Genomic DNA, 23,499 nt, shown 5'->3' on the forward strand with positions numbered 1-23,499 from the left:
AATAGGCTCTCGGTATCCTGCCAGATGGTTAGAAAGGCAATATAAGGGCAAACAACATGTAGTAAAACATACAATGTTTGGATCAGTCAGGCATGTTTGGAAATGCTGGGAATAGGACAGGAAAAATGATCTATAACACACTACAGACTCCTCACAGAGGATTATGCTGAAGAGGCAACTCAAACTTCAGAGATGAGAGACCAAACCGCAAGACATCTAATCCTCTGAAGAATCTGAAAAGCATCTGTCTTGGTGTATAGATTGATTGATTGGCCTGGCTGCGTATTGTCTGTCAGCATTTGTGTATTATCAGTCAGAGATCATTTACATCTCGCTTATCTGACCAGAGTTAGAAATAGGAAGAGAGGGGAAGCATATTTACTCCTCCTTTGATTCACTCACCCTTCTGAGTGTGGGCATTAACCCTGTGATTGCTGAGACATAGAATGATTGCAATTTACAGGATTACTCATATGGAATATGTCAGTTACAGCAGTAAGACTTTCTCCATGTCTAGAGCACACTGAATTGCTGTTAGTTATAACTTTTTTAATTTTTAATCCCTATCTAACATTTCATTTTAGGCCAACATATGTGTGCCCTTTAACCGGTTGCCGTCCACCGCACGACGATATACGTCGGCAGTCAGCCCCGGCCAGGCAAAGTGACGTGTATATATACGTCACTAGCCTGTCACTTGCTTGGGATCCAATAGCGGGCAAGCACGCACCCGCGGAGGCGCGCTCCCGCCCCGGCTCGTTCCCCAGCAAGTCCGTGCGTGTGACCGGCGGACCCGATGTCCGCCGGTCACTCGCCGATAGTCGGTGCAGAGGGAGAAAGTCAGGCGGCTGATGTAAACAAGCCGCCTGTCATTCTCCCCTGTGTACTATGTAGGACCGTTGATCATTGTTCCTACACTTCAAGCCACAGCCAATCACAGTAAGAAACACGCCCCTAGGGACACACACCACCCCTCCCTCTCAAATAAAGTTAACCCCTTCACTACCAGTGTCATTTTGCAGTAACAGTGCATATGTATAGCACTGATTACTGCAGTAATGTCACTGGTAACCCCAAAAGTGTCAAAAATGTCAGTCAAGGGTCCGATCTGTCCGCCGCAATGTCGCAGTACCGCAAAAAAAATCGCAGATCGCCACTATTACGCATTTAAAAAAAAAAAACACCAAAAATGACAGAAATCTTTCCCTTAGTTAGTAAACGCAATAACTTTTGCGCAAACCAATTAAAATACGCTTTTTGCGATTTTTTTTTTTTTTTTTTTTTTTTTTTTTTTTTTTTTTTTTTTTTTTTTTTTTACCAAACATGTAGCAGAAAACAAATTGGCCAAAAATGTTAAATTTTGATTTTTACATTTTTTTGGGGGGGGAATTTCATATAAAAAAAAAATGTGAAAAATATTGTTTTTGCAAAATTTACGCTCTTTTTTTGTTTATAGCGCAAAAAGTAAAAATCGCACAAGTGATCAAATACCACCAAAAGAAAGCTCTGTTTGTGGGAAAAAAGACGTCAAATTCATTTAGGTACAGCGTTGCACGACTGCGCAATTGTCCGTTAGTCATGCAGTAAAAAACCCCTGATCAGGAAGGGGGTAAAATCTTCCGGGGCTTAAGTGGTTAATGAATGAATAATTGTGAGGGTTGGTGCAGGTATAATACCATTAGAGTTGTGAGAGGGGTGCAGCTTTAATTCCATTAAAACTAAAGGCATAGCTTTCTGTTTCAGATTCAAATGGAGTGGTGAGGGGATAGAACCACTGTCAGGTTTCTATTACTATTGGTGTCCCAGTTATGGAGATCCACCCTCTGTAATTGTCCCATTTACCTAATGTCACTGGTAGTAAAGGTTTCAGTTTCAGAATAGTTTATTAATCCCCAAGGGATTAGGGTCAATCATAAGCTTTGAATTGCCACCAGAACAGAAAAAGGGAAAATATTCCAATGGGGATGTTTATTCCTTAGAAAACTATCAAAGACGATTTTCCCTCTCCTATCCTCTCACTTCCTGTTAATTATACAGGACAAAGTGAAGGGAAATCTTCCTAATGAGATAAAGATGACCAAAAATGGAGGCTGTATGTGTCATATCCGCAATAAACAGTTAAAACATGCCATAAAGAATATTACGGAAAACAAATGTATATTTTAATAGGAGTTTGGCGGAGAGGAAGTGTGCAGGACAAAGGCCAAAATAATTGGAGGGAGTGGATCATAGAAAAATTAGGTAGATAATGATGGCTGACCTATGAGCTGAAGAGTGGGGAAAAGAGGGCCTTTGTGATGGAGAACATGACTGTGTGTTAGCAGGACTGCATAGTGGATGAGCAACAAGTAAGTGCATTGTGTGATGTTGGATGGTAGACTGCAAGGGGGGAAGGGGAGAGAGAAGATCACAGCAAGGTTCGAACGAATTCGGCAGGAGCAGGCCATGGCCAGGAGGGGAGAGAGAAGACAGGTGTGCAGATTGCATAAGGGAGAAAATGGAGTGGAGTACAATACCTGAGGGTGGGAATGGGGCTCACAGGAGTAAAGGAGAACTAAGAAAGGGTGATATAGAATAGTTATCTGGGCTATTTCCATTCCTGGACTGTAGCAAAGCTACCGTATTTTTCGCCTTATAAGACACACCAGCATATAAGACGCACAAAATTTTAAAGGAGGAAAATCTAGAAAAAAAAGATTCTGAACCAAATACTGCATTAAAATATTTTATATCAACAGGTGAGGATATAGGCATGGCACAGGTGATGGTACAGGCATGGCACAGGTGATGGTACAGGCATGGCACAGGTGATGGTACAGGCATGGCACAGGTGATGGTACAGGCATGGCACAGGTGAGGGTTTAGGCATGGCACAGGTGATGGTTTAGGCATGGCACAGGTGATGGTTTAGGCATGGCACAGGTGATGGTTTAGGCATGGCACAGGTGATGGTTTAGGCATGGCACAGGTGATGGTTTAGGCATGGCACAGGTGATGGTTTAGGCATGGCACAGGTGATGGTTTAGGCATGGCACAGGTGATGGTTTAGGCATGGCACAGGTGATGGTACAGGCATGGCACAGGTGATGGTACAGGCATGGCACAGGTGATGGTACAGGCATGGCACAGGTGATGGTACAGGCATGGCACAGGTGATGTTTTAGGCATGGCACAGGTGATGGTACAGGTATGGCACAGGTCGGCTTCAATCACTTACCTGCTCTCCTGGGCTGCCTGCGAGACATCCACGGCGCTGCTCCTCTCCTCTCATCCTCTTCTTCTGATGGCGGCGGGATTCCGGGAACGGTCCGCGGCGCTGCTCCTCTCGTCCTCTTCTGTCTTCTTTGACGCACGCATCGGCACCGCCCCCATTGCGACATCAGCAGGCAAAATGTGTATTTGTCGTATAAGACGCACCAACTTTTCCCTCCCAGTTTTGGGGAAGAAAAAGTGCGTCTTATACGGCGAAAAATACGGTAATTGCGTTGTTTCAGAGGTAACAGCTCAGGCTATTAGGAACAGAATAGGGCAAGCCCATATTGTGTCATGGGAGCCAAGATGTTGTTGGTTCTGACCTGGTGTTACACATGTTCACCACTATTAGAAGCTTAACAGTATTACAGTGGGTAAGATTTTTTTTTTTTTTAATTAAATTTGGTTTATGTACGCAGGTAGTTTGAAGAATTTGCTTTGAAGAATACATAATTTCGTTGGTGTGTTATTCCAATTCGTAGATAGGAGAGGACAATGCTTAGCTACATACATCTATTCCTCTGCACATATAACCACTAAGTGGTGCTGCTCGCTCTAGAACATAAACCATTGAAAGTGTCATCTTCCCTTAGTGCACTCTGTTGAAGCGTAACATCTCTAGTGTCTGCTGCCCAATGTTAGTAAGGTCACCATTAATATTTAATGGCTCTAGTTCGGCAGCAGGCAGCTCGTAAATGTCTGCCTGCTATCTGTTACTGCAGTGACTTCATAGCTGCTCTGTAATTTCACCATTGGTTAATATAGCCACCTGCCCCGGCAATTCAGAAATGATTTCCGGACTGGGTAATCAATGCTTCCAAGCCCAGTTTAATGCTTTCCCTGTTAGAACCTGTACTGAAAAAACACACTGGCTGGATAGCACTACGGGTTATAGAACCATTAGTTTGCTGCATGCGTACGCTGCCTCTAGTCTACAGAGAGGATATGCTGCTCTTCTAGTGTGTGACTGTATTTCTAGTTTATAACTTGGCTGTTATGAAATGTATTTTTAAGTTCTGTATGTATGTTTGCTGTATGCTCTACGATTATAACTTTTACAAATGTACATTGTAGAAAGTTAGGTTTATTCAGATTTCACTATGATCAGTTATTTCTTATTTTTATAGCATTTGCTTTCAGGGATAATCAAAATTTTTCAGATTTATGCAAAATAAACTATAATTAACAGTGCCAATTATATTCTAGCTGTTGGAACTTTAGGCAGATATAAAACTCCATTTAGCACAGTTATGTATTTATTAAAAAAAGAAAAAATGATTTTTGAATGCGGCCTGCGTAAGTACTTGAGTAAGGCTTAGAAAGGACATGGGAGGGTAGCAGTAGAAACTAACAGGTGTGTCTCAGTGCACATACAGTATACTGGCAAGGAACCTGCTCACAGGTGGAGAGAGGAGAGGTGATTTAATCAGTCTGCTGCTGCTCCTTCATTATTTAGTTGGGGGCTGGAAGATGATACAGCCAAATTGCTTAAAGGGATATTAAAGCTTCATTTTTTTTACAATTAAAATAACAAACCTTTTATACTTCATTGCTCTGTGTAACGGTTTTGCACAGAGCAGCCCTGATCCTCTTCTTCTCGGGTCCCTCGCCAGCGCTCCAGGCTCCTCCTCTTAAGGAAGCACCCCATGGAAATAGAGCTGCACGATTAATCGTATGAAAATCGCGATCTCGATTCACCCCCCCTGACGATCTAAACCTGACATATTCTCGATTCTTTGCATAGCTGAGGGAGCAGAGAAAACAGCTGTGGAAAACTCCCAGTAACTATAAACAAAATGATTACATTGTATCTTTCCTCCCGCAAACGCCTATCAGCATAAGTCTCCCAGTAACTATAAACAAAAATGTTTACATTGTATCTTTTCCTTCCCTCTGCCAGGGAGAAAGGAAGTTTAACCTCTTAAAGACTAGACCTTTTTCTGACATTTGTTGCTTGCAAGTTAAAATCATTTTTTTTTGCTAGAAAAGTACTTAGAACCCCCAACATTTTATATATTTTTTTAGCAGAGACCCTACAGAATAAAATGGCGATTGTTGTAATATTTTATGTCACACTGTATTTGCGCAGCAGTCTTTCAAACGCAGTTAATAAACTTTAATGAATAAAAAAAAAAACGTAACAGTAAAGTTATCCCAATTTTTTTTTGTTACACAGAGAATCGTGAGAGAATCGTGATCTTTATTCCAAGCTAAAAAATCGTGATTCTCATTTTGGCCAGAATCGTGCAGCTCTACATGGAAAGCAGCTTTCCATGGAGGCACCCGTGTGTGCTCATTCCGAGCCGCATAGAATGCATTAAAGTGAAAAACCTTTAGGCTTTTGAATCACTTTAACTGCTGCAAAGGAAATTCAGGTCTCCAGGCTGTCTTAGCTCTCGGGTTTAAACTGTGGAGCCTGAAGTAAGCTATGGAGTACAGGCTATGTGATATTTAACACTTGTAGGCGTTTATTATTTCTCCGGATCACAAAAGTCCCCCTCACATTTTCTTCACCCTTTCTCACCAGCAGGCCGGACCATTTTTGTTAAGGATATTCTAGAACACGTTATTCATCTCTCATGGTGCATTGGACCTGTAAAGGCACAACTCACCATTATAGTCCTGATTTATATCAATGTGTGTTCTATCCTAGGCCTGATACTGAAGGACTGGATGTCAGATGGCAGTCCTGTGACATACAGGGCTCATGCTATTTTTCAGTTTTTTTTCTCTCACACGTATTAATACTGTTACATTAAAAATAATAGGTAAAGTCAAGCAAGCCATATCCTATGTTTCCTGTTTTTATTAATTTGTTTTAAGGCATTTTCCAAATTGTGAGTTCTGCTTAGCTCGTGTATGCCAGAAACTAAGGAATATCGCATGTATGCATACACATGTAACCAGAGAGATGAAAGCAGGCTATAAACTCATTCCTATATGGCTCCTACGCATTTGTGTTTATGATGACTGTCATAAAGTATGCACTCACTCACCTGTGTACCAAAATATTGGCGAGAAGAATCATTCTGATGGTTGTTCTGTTTTTAAATAGGCTTGGGGTTTAGGTTTGCACACCCATTCGGAAAACACCTATTTAGGCCATTACCATTAGTGGCCATTAGGCCATTGAGGTAGATTGATATTTCTGAAAACCCAAATTGATGTCCCCTGGTAGACCTCGCTCAGGAGAAAATCTGTTGGCTTAGATACATTTTTCTGTCCAATAGCTGTTGTTTTACCCTCAGTTCTCCCTCACTCCTTGCCGAGTGCAAATGTGTGCTTTTACAATGATAAACCACATGAACAGTTTTTCTGCACCCAGAGTGTGAGCGCGTAACTGGGAGCCAGAAAGACCTTGGCTTCTTAAAATGATGATCATAAATGCACCAGTTGGAGATCAGCTGCCTGGTGCCTTGTTAGCCTGAGATCACACCAAAAATGCATGTGCCAACATGTTGCCTTTCCCACATGTTGACATGCATTGCAATTTAGGTTTTGACTGGATTTACGCTTTAAACTCTAACTAAATCTAAACCTTTTCTATCTACACTGTAAAAGGGAAAGGTGGCCTACACTTATTTATTATGAAGTCGATCTGGTCTGCTCACATGATCAGGTCTCAGCACCAGCGTCAATGTAGAGGACAGCTGACCACGGCTGCCCCATAGTAAGCCTATGGGTGATGTCAGCACCCAGGCCTTGCAGCCATTGTTGCCGCTTTCTCTTCTACGCTGTGGCCGCTGTTGGAGACATCCTGTGACTGGACCAGGGTGACTTCTAAAAAGGGAATAACAGGCAACTTTCCTTTTACAGGGTAGATAGAATAGACTGAGAATGGGGAGGGAGTCGATTATTTAAAGAGGTTCTTTAACCTAGAAGCAAAAAATACAAATAATGTAGCTGCTAACTTTATTAATAATAGTACACAACTGCCAGCCCAGTCTTCACCTGAGCCGGCTCCAGGCTTTGGGAAGCCGGCTCCAGGCTTTGGGAAGCTGGCTGTGACTGCTTGTGGCTTCACACTCAGCTTCCAAATGCATATGCATGCACTTTGTAAATGGTCCCAAAGCTTTCTGGGACTTGTGACCTGTTCCAGAAAGCTGCAGGGGAAGGAGGCAGGGGCTGAACTTCCGCTCGAATTGCTGCGACAATCCCACTGGAAATTGAAGTAGTTACCTGTCAAAAACCAGGTACCCACTACCCCCAACACAATTGAAAGACCGCAAGTCATCGTGGGAATGAGCCCTAAGCCCCGGTTCACACTTGTGCGTGTGCGGGGTTCGCATGTAATGTCGGAGCGCACTGCTCCGACATGACATGCGATCAGCTGTGCGGTGCGAGTTTAGCCATACAGTTTGTATGGCTAAATTCGCATCGCACCCGCAGCAAACACGCACAGGAGGCATTTTTGCTGCCGCATCAGGATTGGATCGCACAGCGGTTCACACTTGTGCGATCCGATCCTGTGCGAACTGCACGATCGCACTGCGATATGCGATCAAACTGGGGGTGTCGTTAAGATTACATTGACACCCCCAGCGTATCGCATATGGCAGTGTGAACCGCCGGGGGTGCGTGTGCGATGCGGGAAAAGGCTGCGAATTCGCAGCCTTCCCGCATCGCATATATGTGAACCGAGCCTTATTGTTATACTTGTATGATTTGCAGTGCTATTTGACTTACCACAGAATTAGTGTGGTAGGAAACTAGATGGGAAGACTGGAATGGGGACCAATGTTACTGAGCAAACAATACTCTGCAGAAAACGCTTTAATATATCAAGATCAAGTCAGTATAATTTCTAAATTATTATTGGTTTTTATAGATTTACTCCATATAATTATTTGTGAATTAAGACGATTCATGTCACACAACGTAATTTATCGATTTGTTTAATTTTGAAACGTATTCTTTCTGTTTTAGGCGTTTATTAATACAGCAAAAGAAATTTATGAAAAAATCCAGGAAGGAGTCTTCGACATAAACAATGAGGTAATTTTGTTTCTTTTTTACCTGAAGCCAGATGTTGAACATTGCTTTACAATTATGGTTTTAGAAAATATATGTTATAAGTTAAAAGATTATCTCAAGTTCAGCTGTATTGGACCTGTTGCTACATATGAGATTGATCTGAGTTTTTGAAAAGATGACCTTTATCCCACATGTAAAGCATTAGCAATGTATGTTAAAAATGTGTAAAACATTTTCTTTGAAATTTGGAGTATAACTATTTCTAGGAAGGTTATCATATACGGTCAGTAAAATGTCCTGAGATCAGGTAATGCCTTCTGTCCTTTCAGAGATACAATGACCTGGGTAAAGTCCTACTGCATGGTTGAATCTAACCGGTTGTACAGCATTTTAAATATGCTATTACAGCCTGAGTTGGGTATAAAATTGTGCCTAACCTTTTTTTTTTTTTTTTTTTTTTGCATTTATAATATAGTTTTCTTCATTTGTTGGGGTCTCTAAGGACACTATAGACACAGGTTTGGCTAGAACAGTTCTAGTGTGTGCTGGGAATGCTGGTTTCCTACATTGTTACTATGAGCATTCTCTGTACATAGAAATTAGCTTTTCACTCTCAGTGCATAAATTATAAAAAGATGGCAGCCTCCTTCTGGAAGACTCAGCATAGAGAGACCACTGTACAAGAGTAGACCATGTTAAAATGTGTTAGGCTTGGTTCACATTAGTGTGATTTCAAATGTGATTTGAGTCACATAGAATTACATAACAATGGAAATCATATTGTTAGTGGTTCCCATTCACATCAATGCATCCCAGCATGGCACAATTTTGAAACCGGTTGTGTGCTACTCTGCTGCGATTCCAGCATGATGTATGCCCCATAAAATGTCAACCACAGTGTGAACTTAAGGTGACCATAGATTGATCGAAATTCGTCCAGTTAAAGTGGAAGTAAACCCTCCTCTGCAACTTGTGCCTATAGGTAAGCCTATGATGAAGCTTACCTATAGGTACTGTAAATATCTCCTAAACATGCACATTTTAGGAGATATTTACTGTGCATGCAGTCAGTGACATCACTGGCGCATGCGCTCTGAAGGAACGGCCGCTCGTGCCGTTCCTTCGGTGCCATGAACGTTTGCTCCCACGCGCATGCGCAGGAGTGACGTCATCTCGGCTCCAGCCAATCAAATGGCCGGGTGCCACAAACCCGGAAGAAGGGCGACTGAACATGTCACCCGTGAGAGAGGTGAGCGGGCGGCACTGCAGGGCTTCGTTCTAAGGTAGGTATTACATAATGAGCTAGTATATGATGCGTACTAGCTCATTATGTGTTTTAAAGCGGTAGTATCATCGATTTTATAACATTGCAGTATCCTAATGATCTCTGTCAGAATTATCTTACCTACCTTTTACAATGCCTGTCACTGCAGCCGTTCTCCTTCGATTTCGATCGCTGCTGTCATCTACGTCACTTGCGCATGCTCAATGTTAATTTCTTTTCCGGCAAGATAATTAGCTTGCCGGAATATTGCATTGTCTATTGCGGGGCTGCGTCATTTCCTCTCCTAGACGTCAGCCCCGTGCTCCCGCGAGACTTCGACCTTCCCCCATTAAAAAAATTATCCACTACCCCATGTGACTTGCAACGTCACAGGGGAGTGATAGTGGAGTAGTGAATGAAACCAAAACGAGGCTTGGTTTCGGCGATTACTGCGCATGCGCGGGATTTGGGAATAATACTCGTACTGTGGGCGGAAATACAGCGGCGATCTGCAGGAGAAAAACCACAGCAAGGGTGGCGGCGCTGTAATTTCAAGAAATCCGAACATAAAATATGAAATTATAAAGGTTAGCAAAACGTGCAATTGATTCCTTTCACTCAATTACATTGAAAATGACATGTTACTGCTGTTGATGTATTTAAATGAAATGCTCTGAATGAGTTTACTACCGCTTTAACTTTCAGGTGTTTGTGTTTTTTTTTTTTTCCCCTGAGGTTTGCAACCTCTTTAAGCAGGGACCTGCCAAATTTGTATAATTTGATGGCCCTCCCCAGAATTTGATTGTTAAAGAGACCTAAACATGCAGGAGAACTGTTGTCAGTCAGCAACTGCAGCCTATGATCAGTGTATATTGACAGCACTTAGTTCTGCTGTCAGCATACAGTGTCTGGTGAGGGGATTCCTCCATCTATCTACTTTGTGTGTATGAAGAAATTTGTTCGTTTTTTTTTTTTCCAGCCAGGAAAAAAAAAAAATCACCCATGGCCAACTTTAGCAAAACTGCAGTATTCATATCTACAAAGTAAAAGGAAGCTAAAAAATGTTGTTGTTTTTTTTCCATTTGCAACACATCCTATTGAGGAATGGGAATTACAAATGTTAAAAAAAAAAAACAGTTGCAAGCATAATCCAGTGTGGTAAATGTGAGCAGTTAAGTGAATGATCAGTTAGTTCTTCATTTGCTGCTATATGGATATATCCATATTAGTAATGTGGTGTATTGTGTGTGTTAGTGAACACTTCTTGCTGTTTATAGAAGGACCACAAGGGGGTGCAATGGAGGTGCTGTGTCTCTGTTTGTGATGTTTGTGTGGGTCAGGGGTTGCAGACTTTGGCAGAGCATTGTGGGAAAGTTCCAGCAGCCCTGCAGCTGCTTACACTACATGTGGCCTGTGTGTAAATGGAGGACTAAAATTTCAAGCACTAGCTGTTCATAAAGCATGGATACTGCAGGGGTCGCCACCTGGCTCAGCTCTCACTGCCACAGGACTTGTTCTCTTTTGTTTTCTGTTATTTGAAACAAGGTTGACTGCTGCTTTTGGATCATTAACAGTTTGCAGTCTGTCCAAATACATTTTCCTAGTTAGACTTTAGATCTTTGAAGTTTCTTTATAAGTTCATACCTATTTTCTTTAAATGTATTGTCGGTCTGGTTGGTTTTCAGCTGCTATGCTAATACATTATGATTTATAAGGTCACTTCTAACCCCACTGCCTTTGTCCTTTTCAATAGCCTTAGATTTACCAAAATCAACCAGGTTTTTATTTGGTTGGTCTGGATAACTGATCTTCTCTAAGTTCAGCACAATAGTTTTCAGGTATAAGAAACCAACTCTGCCTGCAATGCCATCAAGAAATAATTTTATAAACTGGATTGGTTTGTCCTGAAAAATGTTGTTAAACACTTAGGGGGCGTATTTACAAAGCAATAAATCTGACCATCGCTGCAGGTTAATCTTCCAGGTGCATGTGTTTTAAATAAGATGGATTCTCAACTATAAAAATGTGATAAGTCACATTTGCTGCTTCATAAATATATCCCTTTCATATCTCCGACAGTTTATTTTGTGGCATTTTATGGTTTGGCATACACCAGTGTATAAAATAATGCAGGCAAAATAACAAGAGATCTGCATTGTTAATGATTTGTACCGAGCGTTATTGGTGTCTTGATTGTCAGGCACTAGAGTATTATTTCCTCTGTTACATTTAAACTGTTTTTTGGTTTTCACATGTGCAGAAGATTTGACTCGCCTATTTGATTTTTCACCTTAGGTGTTTTCCTAGATTGTCCATAGTTAATTTAACTTAAAGTCCAGGATCATTACAACTTTGCATTTTCAGATCCCTCTCCTCAGGCTTGAGTAAAAAATCTAGCATACTGTAATATATAATTATTTAGCTTTTCTGTCCCGCTGATGTTATCCCCTCCTAGAAATAAAGCTGCTTTCTCATGCACGGGGAGGATGACTTTCTCTTGCTGGACGTCATGTCCCTGAAGATAAATGGCACTACATTTCCCATAATGCAAGAGAAAATGCATGGAAGGGGAGGGTGTGTGGACGGAGGGCTTATATCTACAATACATTAACAGCCCACACTTAAGTCACTCAAATGACAGTTATATAGTGGGACTTTTGAGTCTGAGCCGCCTTGTCCCACCAACTGCAGAGAGTGGTGATGTAACTAGATCACTGCTAGCTGAAACAGAACTACTGCGGGAAAGTTACAAGACTGGTGGCCACTGCTATGGAGGGCACAGCGGTCACCAGTCTTTCAAAACAGATTTGCAGAGGAGTGAGCCATTGTATTCAAAATACAAGTGTGGCTTTCTCACTGACCGTAGGTGGAAACAAGCACATTCTGACAAGGTAAAAAAAAGCACCTTTACAGATGTTTAATAAAAAAAGTTTTGTCTGAGTTCTCCTTTAAAAAAGCCATTTAGCTGGTTCAATTTTGAGCTGTGGGTGCCCCTGTCGGTACCACTGGGAGCGAATTTGGTGGCCAAAAAGCTCCTGCATCCAATAAAATGCAGGCACTGTTTGGGTGTTCTGACATCTTTTGGTGGAGCCAGCTGTTAGAATACAATAGGCAGAGGGGGGAGAGAGGTGGCGCAAACAGACAGTACGGGTGACTGCAAAAGTATACTGTGGGCAGATGGTGGAGTGTAATCCGATAGCTGGACACTTGGATGGCTGCAGGCTTGTAGAGGGTGAAGCGACCCTGTATGATTTCAGGAGAGAGAGAGAGCCAAGCGCCGATCTAAGTGTAGCACAGCAGTAATTTTAATGACACACAATAAAATCGTTACTCACAAGAGGTCCATAAAAGCAGGCATTGGTAAAACCAGTAAGGGGAAGGTCTCTGGGGTCACATCCGAGGTGGAAGATCCAGTCAGGCGGTAGCGCTGTGATGAGGGAGGACAGCCTTTGGCCTCATGTCGGAGGCGGGAGACGTGCAGATCCTCTGTGGTGGTAAAGCAGCGTGGGACCGCCGGTCGGATGGCTGTGAAGTCACTTCCGGAGACAGCAGGGAATCGAACGGCGACGCGTTGCTCCGCTCCTTCTTCACGGCCTGAAGAAGGAGCGGAGCTCCGCAACGCGTCGCCGTTCGATTCCCTGCTGTCTCCGGAAGTGACGTCACAGCCATCCGACCAGCGGTCCCACGCTGCTTTACCACCACAGAGGATCTGCACGTCTCCCGCCTCCGACATGAGGCCAAAGGCTGTCCTCCCTCATCACAGCGCTACTGCCTGACTGGATCTTCCACCTCGGATGTGACCCCAGAGACCTTCCCCTTACTGGTTTTACCAATGCCTGCTTTTATGGACCTCTTGAGAGTAACGATTTTATTGTGTGTCATTAAAATTACTGCTGTGCTACACTTAGATCGGCGCTTGGCTCTCTCTCTCTCTCTCGTTAGAATACAATAGCCAGCAGGAAATTCGTGCATGTGCGCTGTTTAATGTGGCTGGAGGAGTCTATTGGATTTCTTTCCTTCATCCTGCAGGCTGAACAAAAGAAATGTAAGTATATGGTCAGCTTTAGAAAAATCCAAGCTAATGAGACCCTTGTAGTGACAGCAGGGCAGAGCTCACAGCAGCACAGATCATGATATTTGACATGTTTAAGAGTATAAGATGATGGTGGATGAGCTCTGCGAGGTACATCCCACGACTGAAATACCAGTTTTGGTTGATCTGAGCCTTTTAGTATCATCTTTATTTCGGATGTCGTCACTAATTTTCATTTTGCACATTTGTTCCCCATGTTGTAATTTATTCCCTCATTGGTGTGCTTTTTGTGTTCTTTGGGCTTGCTTTTCTTTCTTATTTAGGGTTTGCACTAGAAAAACACAGTTGTTCTTTTATGTGCCATGTTCACACCTAAACAGTCTTTGGGTGAGGTGTAGTATGGTCTGCTTTTTTTCTATCCCGAAGCAGAAGCAGCTCCATTTCTAACTGATTCAATGCACCGCAGCTGTGTTTCTGATTGCGTTTCTTCACATCGCAGCTCAGTTGTGGTGTATAGAATATTCTGGATGACCTTTCAATAAATTAAAATAAAAAAGTGCTCTGCACTTTAAAAGCTCAAGGCATTTCTGGCCAGAACCAACACTTTTTGGATTATACCATGTAGATCAGGGCTTCCCAAACTTTCTTGGGCTGAGACCCACTTCTGAATACAGTTATTTTCCAGGACCCACTTGCTTGTAATTGAATATTGTTAAGTGCTACAGAATTTGTTGGTACTATATAAATACAAATAATAATAATGCATATTTTAACGGGAGGGGGATGTTAGGGCATAAAATTGGCACAACATGGCAATAAGCTTTAGGGGCATAGAATTTGCACATGGCACAAAAAAGGCATCAAATTTGCAAAACATTGCATAGAAAGAGTGTAGATTCTGACAGACAGAAGTGCTGTGTCCTGCTCTTTCGTCCACCAGGCACCACATGTGATGCAAGGGCTGCGGACATGGTGCAGGGGCTATGGGCATGGTGCAGGGGCTATGGGCATGGTGCAGGGGCTATGGGCATGGTGCAGGGGCTATGGGCATGGTGCAGGGGCTATGGGCATGGTGCAGGGGCTATGGGCATGGTGCAGGGGCTATGGGCATGGTGCAGGGGCTATGGGCATGGTGCAGGGGCTATGGGCATGATGCAGGGGCTATGGGCATGATGCAGGGGCTATGGGCATGATGCAGGGGCTATGGGCATGATGCAGGGGCTATGGGCATGATGCAGGGGCTATGGGCATGATGCAGGGGCTATGGGCATGATGCAGGGGCTATGGGCATGATGCAGGGGCTATGGGCATGATGCAGGGGCTATGGGCATGATGCAGGGGCTATGGGCATGATGCAGGGGCTATGGGCATGATGCAGGGGCTATGGGCATGATGCAGGGGCTATGGGCATGATGCAGGGGCTATGGGCATGATGCAGGGGCTATGGGCATGGTGCAGGGGCTATGGGCATGGTGCAGGGGCTATGGGCATGGTGCAGGAGATGCAGGGCTGTGGGCATGGTGCAGGAGATGCAGGGCTGTGGGTATGGTGCAGGAGATGCAGGGCTGTGGGTATGGTGCAGGAGATGCAGGGCTGTGGGTATGGTGCAGGAGATGCAGGGCTGTGGGCATGGTGCAGGAGATGCAGGGCTGTGGGCATGGTGCAGGAGATGCAGGGCTGTGGGCATGGTGCAGGAGATGCAGGGCTGTGGGCATGGTGCAGGAGATGCAGGGCTGTGGGCATGGTGCAGGAGATGCAGGGCTGTGGGCATGGTGCAGGAGATGCAGGGCTGTGGGCATGGTGCAGGAGATGCAGGGCTGTGGGCATGGTGCAGGAGATGCAGGGCTGTGGGCATGGTGCAGGAGATGCATCGCTGTGGTCATGGTAGAGGAGATGCAGGGCTGTGGGCATGGTAAAGGAGATGCAGGGCTGTGGGCATGGTGCAGGAGAGGCAGGGCAGTGGGCATGGTGCAGGAGATGCAGGGCTTTGGGCATGGTACAGGAGATGCAGGGCTTCGGGCATGGTGCCGGAGATGCAGGGCTGTGGGCATGGTGCAGGGCTGCACACATGGTGCCGGAGAGGCAGGGCTGCGGGCATGGTGCCGAAGATGCAGGGCTGCGGGCATGGTGCCGGGGATGATAGGCTGTGAGCATGGTGCAGGAGGGGTCTGTCTTACCCATCCCTGAGGTAACTTCCATTTAAAAATGGCGCCGCCCGGCTGCTGGATCACTGCGCATGCGCCCCCTGCCCAAACGTGTACGGGCCTTCCCGAGCAGTGGCGACGGCGCATGCGCTGTGGACATGGGCGGGCCGCAGCCGTTTTTTTTTTTTTTACGGAAAGGCAGCGGCTCCGGCTTCCTATAGTTTGAGCGGGTCCGCTCAGCGCGACCCACTGAAACTGAGCTCGCGACCCACAGTTTGGGAACTCCTGATGTAGATCGTGTGAACCAGCCTTTTATTTTGCTTCTGGTTCTTCTCCCTCTTTTTCAGGCGTTCCCAGTCTATTTTGAGATTATTTTTATTACAGTTACTTGTATTGTGCTGGCACATCACATTCACATCAGTCCCTGCCCTCAAGGAGTTTACTCACATTCATACATACACATACTGGGGCCAGTTTAGACAGGAGCCCAGTAGCCTACCATCATGTCTTTGGAGTGTGGGAGAAAACTGGAGTTAACTCTTATTATTTTTTTGATAATTTGTGTGCTCCCTGTTTTACTGTGTGTTTGCCTGTTCCTGTTTTGGGAACGCTTTAATCTTCAGCTCTTTGGCGTTTTCTTCCTCTTTTGGCCGGTTCACTATCTCACTTTGCCTGCTTTTTTTCTTTTTCTTTTTTTTCCCCCTTCACAGCTGCTCAGCTCTTTTATGTAAACGGTCATGCTATGTCTTATATTTTGTCAGCGTGAGTGTGGTGGTTTTGTATTTACACTACTCCAGGCTATTTTATCCTTGGTTTGCGTGTACCTCGTCCCCTCTTTAGATTAGGCCTGTAATCCCCCAGGCCTCATGGTGCTCCACTTGTCCACTCTCCCTCAGCATCATCCTGCACTGTCACCACCACACCCCTAGTGTCTTTGTACTCCTCGGAGCTCTCCCTCCCTGTCTCTCAGCTATTATCTCATGCTCTTTGTCTTTCTGAGTGAGAGGGGATATGACACACGGGGGAGGGGAGATCATGTATTATTCTAAGCCAGTAACGCGAATATAAAAAGCTGTAGGAAAGTTGGGCAGGTCGTGGTTCGTTTGTTGTAGAAGTTCCTTGTTCATGTGTAGCTTAATACAGCACCTGACTGCTTCACTGTGCCTTTATGGAGCTCTGATTGCAATCTGCTGTAAGAGCCAGCCGTCTGTGCTACTTTACTGGCGTAAAGCCAAGTCTGGCTCTTAGAGTCCTCAACAACTTGCTACCAGCCAAGAGGGGGCAAAACCAATGAGCCATAGGGCATGCTTTTTATTAAAACAGAGTTGCAGAAAGCCCAGAAACCACATCAGCTGCTGTCGATAGCAAGCCATTGCCAGAAACCCCAAGGCTACTACAGTTGCAGAACAACTGCCAAGCACTATAAATCTGAGATTTAGTGTGACGCAAAGTTTCCTTAAGAGCTTAATTTCTGAAAGCTACTGTATTACTTCCCTCCTCCCTCCTAAAGTGCTGTGTTCTTAGGTGAAACCCACTTGAGGCAGCCAATGTTAAGATAGAAGTGTGATCTTGATGAATGAAAGGAGCTGCTCCGTGTGTGGGTTGCTGGCGAGCTGCCATGTCTTTGGGGTTCATAGAAATTATTGATGACACTGAACACTTGTATGCATCTCCACAGCTGATTCAACATGGAAAATGCAGGCTGGAGAAGGGAAGTTTTTCTATTCGTTTACATTCCACAGAGTTTGATATCACTGTTTAGGAGGGGGAGTTTTCATGGAGTTATTTGCTTCTGGTATAGCTTGACTAAAATATGAAGGCGCTTCTTAGGCAGTGTAGAAAATTGCTTAATTAATCCTTATACAATGCGTGTATTTATTTTTACTGGCACGCTTCCAGGGCCTGAGAGGGAAAAAAACGGCAAAGACGCACAAAGCCTGTATATTATAAAACAAACAATTCTGTATTGTGTGCTCTGACATCCTGCACCAGGAATTGCTTGGAGTCTAGTATCAATCAGACACCATAACTTTTTATAGGCTTCTGTTAAGAAAATTGTCAGGCAAAAGAATTTTCAGGTAATCTGTACTGCCCCACAGTAACCAAATGCTGCCATTGTGGCATGGTTAGGCAACAGCCGTTTAAAAAATGTTCTTGTATGAGGTAGGGAAAATGGCGAAATAAGTATTGACTCCATCCAAAACTGATCTGTCAGATGTTGGAAGGTACAGGCAAAATGACTCCCCTTCTAGCTGCTGTGGCCCGGCTTAAAATTCAATTCTGTTTGTGTATTGTACACTAAGGCTCCATTGTACACGGGACGCTGAAAGTGGCCGTTTAGGAGCAGTTGGGCGTTTTTTTTAGAAGCCCCTGAACCCATCTACATTTTATCTTATCTGTCCATATACACCAGGTCGTTTGCGGGCAGTTGCGTTCAGGGACTGGTTTTAGAACGCAATTATTTGCGTTCGAACGTGTGTTTCCCGGCGTTTCAAACGCAGAAACGCGACCGAACGTGATGACCCGCGTTTGGCGTTCGTGTTTTTTCATTTTAAAGGGGAATAATTTTTTTGACCTCTAGGAACGGTTCTAAACGCAAACGCCCGCTAAACGCGGGTACAAACGCGACCGAACGGATGTTTCAAATGTCCTAAAAATTCCAGCATTCAAAGGGACTTTTAACAACGTCCTGTGTACATGGACCCTAAAGCTCCTATGTGAATGTAAAATGACCGTTTAAAAAAGTGGAAGTTCTGCTTGTTTGCCTCCTTCCCCCATCCTCCTCTGACAATTGCCACTTTTTTGGCGGGGGGGTAGCAGGTATCTGGTTCCCGCTCCCATTTCCACCCAGATCACCTGGGTAATCTAAGCAGAAGTTCACAGCCATTTTCACTTCGTTAAGATGCTGGCACATGGATCCGTAACTGCTCGGGTGAGGACAGTGCTGGATCCCTGGACAGGTAAGTGTCCTTTATATTAAAAGTCAGCAGCTACAGTATTTGTAGCTGCCAACTTTTAATTTATTTGTTATTTTTTATTTGGGGGGGGGGGGCTCCTCTTTAGCCCCCGTTCACACGGGGGCGATCCGACTTCCCCAGGCGACCACAGAGGTTGCGGCGCGCTGCTCGCACCGCGACCTCTGATCGGCCGGCACGGACTTCATAACATTGAAGTCTATGCAGGTCGCTCCGGGTCACCCCAAAGAAGCTCCGGACCTTTTTTCTAAGTCAGAGCGACTTGTCGCTCCTATTAGAACGGGTTGATAGCTTCTGTATGGGAGGCTTTTTTTTTTAAAGCAGCTAGCTAAAGTGTAGCTGCTGACTAAATAAATGAATACCTGTCTCACGGTCCAGCAATGCGGCCGCCCAAAGCCTCTTCTCCCTCCCTCTCTGCGGTGTCAGCTTTGCAAGTGTGGGCACCCAGCTGTGAGCTGCACAGCGCCTCCCTATTGGACAGACAATCTTCTGTGACCTGTCCCAGAAGATTGCAAGGAGGGAGGGGGAGAGGAGAACTTGAATGGGAGCCAGGAACAGAAATGAACAGAAATGGGAGCAGGTGCCTGTCAAAACTAGGTACTTGTTTCTCCCCCTCCCCCCCCCCCCAAAAAAAAATGACATGCCAAATGTGGCATATCTGGGGGGGGGGGCATACTTAAAGCAGAACTTCCCCTTTTGGGTGGAGCTCCACTTTAAGTAGAACACAGTTTCCGGTGGCAAGAAGACAGCACAATGTGAAAATTGGATTGCCAGCTACCAAGCAAAACTGTCTGTTGTGGGCAGAGTTTGCCTTTGATCTGCAAATGACCTTACACACATGTACAGTGGGTATAGAAAAATATCACCCCCCTCTTAAAAATAGTCAAATTTTGTTGTTTTGCAGCCTGAAATGAAGACAAGCATTTGTTATTTTATCCAGCTGTTTACTAGTGCAACTTATAACAGCCGAGTGAAGTATTTAACACCAACATGTCAAATCATTCCAAAGATTTTCAATGGGGTTTAAGTCTGGGCTCTGACTAGGCCATGCAAGGACATTAACCTTTCTCCTTCAGCCCCTCTGTGGTCATTTTTGCTGTGTGCTTTGGGTCATTGTATTTTATGTGATAGACCAACACAAAGTGGCACATAATTGTGAAGTGGAAGGAAAATAAGTGGTTTTCCAAGTTTTTTACAAATATCTGATCCGATAAGTGTGGCGTGCATTTGTATTCAGCCCCCCTGAGTCAATAGTTTGTAGAACCACCTTTCACTGCAATTGCAGCTGCAAGTCTTTATGGGTATGTCTCTACCAGCTTTGCACATCTAGAGTGAAATTTTTGCCCATTTTTCTTTGCAAAATAGCTCAAGCTCTGTCAGATTGGATGGAAAGTGTCTGTGAACAGCAATTGTCAGGTCTTGACACAGCTTTCCAATTGGATTTAGGTCTGGTCTTTAACTGGGCCATTCTAACACACATTTTCTGTGATCTAAACCATTCCATTGTAGCTCTGATCCGCTTCCCTGTCCCTGCTGAAGAAAAGCATCCCCACAACATGATGCTGCTGCTACCACCATGTTTCTAGGTGGGGATGGTGTGGTGCAGTGTTAGTTTTCTGCCACACACACAGCGTTTTGCTTTTAGTCCAAAAAGTTACATTTTGGTCTCATGTGATAAGAGCACCTTCTTCCACATGTTTGCTGTGTCCCCCACATGTCTTCTCGCAGACTGCAAACAGGACTTCTTATGGCTGTCTTTTAACAATGGCTTTCTTCTTGTCACTCTTCCATGTATGGCTCCTGTCACAGGCGGACTGCATTTCATATCACTCCGCCTGTGACAGAGCCAGAACTATACAGGAAGCATTGGCTCTGTCACTGACTGCAGACATCCTAAGTCTCCCGTGGCAGCCCGGGAGATCGCACGGCACTTGCAATCTCTAGTGCGTGCCCATCCAATGCAGCCTCACTAGTGCGTGCCCATCCAATGCAGCCTCACTAGTGCGTGCCCATCCAATGCAGCCTCACTAGTGCGTGCCCATCCAATGCAGCCTCACTAGTTTGTGACCCATCCAATGCAGCCTCACTAGTTTGTGACCCATCCAATGCAGCCTCACTAGTGCGTGCCCATCCAATGCAGCCTCACTAGTGCGTGCCCATCTAATGTAGCCTCACTAGTACGTGTCCATCCAATGCAGCCTCACTAGTTCATGCCCATGCAATCCAGCCTCACTAGTGCGTGCCCATCCAATGCAGCCTCACTAGTGCGTGCCCATCCAATGCAGCCTCACTAGTGCGTGCCCATCCAATGCAGCCTCACTAGTGCGTGCCCATCCAATGCAGCCTCACTAGTGCGTGCCCATCCAATGCAGCCTCACTAGTGCGTGCCCATCCAATGCAGCCTCACTAGTGCGTGCCCATCCAATGCAGCCTCACTAGTGCGTGCCCATCCAATGCAGCCTCACTAGTGCGTGCCCATCCAATGCAGCCTCACTAGTGCGTGCCCATCCAATGCAGCCTCACTAGTGCGTGCCCATCCAATGCAGCCTCACTAGTACGTGCCCATCCAATGCAGCCTCACCAGTGCGTGCCCATCCAATGCAGTCTGCAATGAAGAGAGAGGAGAGCCGCTGGATTACACCGAGCGGGGATCTCCTGCTTACCCTGCGGCCGCTGTCATATGAAGTTCTGCCTCCTGGTCTGGCACCTATGATAGACGTCACCAATGTGCTGTCTATCATAGGAGCCAGTTCAGGAAGCGGGGCTTTGTATGGCAGCGGCCGCCGGGTAAGCAGGAGATCCCCGCTCTGTTTGTAATCCAGCAGCACCCTCCCCTCCGAGGCAGCATCTGCCTAGAGTTAGTTGAAAGCTGCTGTGGCTCTGCCTCCGACTCGACTTCCTTCCTCCCCAGCAAAAAAAAAACAATTGTCAGGGGGGCAGTGGGCCGCATTGCCTGCGGTTCTGGGCCGCAGGTTGGACATGCCGGTTCTAAGGTAAGTATTTCATAATGTGCTAGTATGCGATGCATTTTAGCACATTATGCTATTGTCTTGCAGGGTTTAAAAAAGTGTGGTTTACTACCGCTTTAAAGTATTGAAACCATTAGGTCAGCCAAGCAAGCAACTAGTATTTTGCGGAGAGGTTAACAATAACCTAATGAATGTATGTTCAGTCTAGATTTACTTTAGACAGGATACAGTGTAAAATGTATTGTCCTAATTGAACAGACTTGTCTTATAACTGTCTCTGCTATCTCTTGTTTTAGGCAAACGGCATTAAAATCGGACCACAGCATTCAACGCCTGGATCACCTGGGTCTCATATGGGAGGACAACAAGCTGGGGGCGGGTGCTGTTGAGCCTCATCATTCCATCTGAAAAGCCGGAAGTGGCTATTTCTTGTCCATAGGCTATTGTACTTTTACCTTCTCTTCTCCTCCTCCAGTTTCAATGTTCACTTTAAAGAAGATTTTTGAAATTGTATTCATACTGTACCATTTGCTTTTGATTTATAGGTTTGATTGTGGTTGTTAAATGTTGTCTTGTTCCCCTAAGTAAAAAAGCAAAAACTGAATTGACACTAAGACATTTTCATAGTATTTTAAATGGTTTGTGTAGGTAGGATTCACGGATCTGTGGTGACCTGTGCAAAGGGACATAAAATTAAACAATAAAACCATTGATTATACCTATTTTCTGTCTACCAATATATATATGTATGCATGAAGGAGATTGACATGTTATGGTTAACCAGAAGTGATGAAATTGTATTGTAAAACACAGGCAGTACAGATCACAATGCGTGTCCTCACCTTGGATCTAGTGCCATGGTGGATGATCTAATGCAGCTGCTGGGCTATTGAATTGCTTGTTTACATACAAGTCATAGTAGGTCTAGTATGCTCGGTTAGCCCTGATTTGATCAAGTAAGGAAAGATTTTACAAAAGATTGCATGGACCTATGCTGAAGGACTTTGTCAGTATCAACTGATGGATAACACATCGCTAGTGGCAGAAACGCTTAAGTGCAGCAACCACTTCCCTTAATAATGGGCATCACTCCCTCGCTATCCCAGGGCGCCACAGAAACTTAGTCGCTAGCAAGGGAACAGCGATAAAGCTTTTAGTTGATCTGGCCAGCAAGGGAGCAAAGCCAAAGAATAAGGTAGGTGGTCACTGTCATTAGGATTTGGATCGCTCATGTGAGGCCTCATAGTGGAGAGTACAGTGAAGTAATATAGTGCATTTATCTTGTTATACTCTTTACTGCTAAGAGTCTTTGCCTGTTGGGGAGCGACTTATAATAAAGTATATCAACATGCAACATATGTTTAAATGCCCATTAGCACTAAAATGGTCATGGCCCTTTTTTCCAAATTCCAGCTTACCACAGCCCATAGTATGTGTTGTGGTGCATTGTGCTGTACTGTACAAAGTGTTGTGGTGCCATTCACAGTGAAGGGCTTTGCAACCCATCACACATAGAGCAGATGTGTTGTGATTAAAAGGCACACGATGTAGTGAGTATACATTTTAAGTCATTTTATATGTGACTGATGTGTTTTTTTTACATGCTTCATGTGCTGCATTACCATTTCACCTACAGATGTGTAAGATCCTTCTCCCTGTCAGACACATCAGTCAGCATCCTTCCTAAAGGACTGCTGAAATAAAACCAAATTGCATAAGTCACCTAGACATTCTGGTTTTGGCAAGTCTGAGTAATTGATAAATTGCCCTTGATAGAGGGGAATAGTTAGGCACGGTCATTGTGCATTACTATTGCTCAGGAAGCATGGAATGTATATAATGGACAATTATGACTGCCCTGGTGTAGATTTGATTACATAAGTTTTTC

General features: G+C 44.6%; 1 protein-coding gene across 1 annotated transcript in view; it reads left to right on the forward strand.

Annotated features, from left to right (window-relative positions):
- The window catches only part of RAB2A (RAB2A, member RAS oncogene family), a 166,120-nt gene extending 143,787 nt beyond the window's left edge, over nucleotides 1-22,333 (forward strand). The window contains exons 7-8 of the mRNA XM_082258847.1: nucleotides 8,179-8,247; nucleotides 21,908-22,333. Coding sequence (XP_082114973.1) covers nucleotides 8,179-8,247; nucleotides 21,908-22,000 — 162 coding nt within the window. The 3' untranslated portion in view covers nucleotides 22,001-22,333. The remainder of the gene's footprint in view (nucleotides 1-8,178; nucleotides 8,248-21,907) is intronic.
- Nucleotides 22,334-23,499: the final 1,166 nt, after the last annotated feature.

Source organism: Pelophylax lessonae (assembly GCF_965119305.1).
Source record: "Pelophylax lessonae genome assembly, chromosome: 5".
In the NCBI taxonomy this organism is placed as follows: Eukaryota; Metazoa; Chordata; class Amphibia; order Anura; family Ranidae; genus Pelophylax; species Pelophylax lessonae.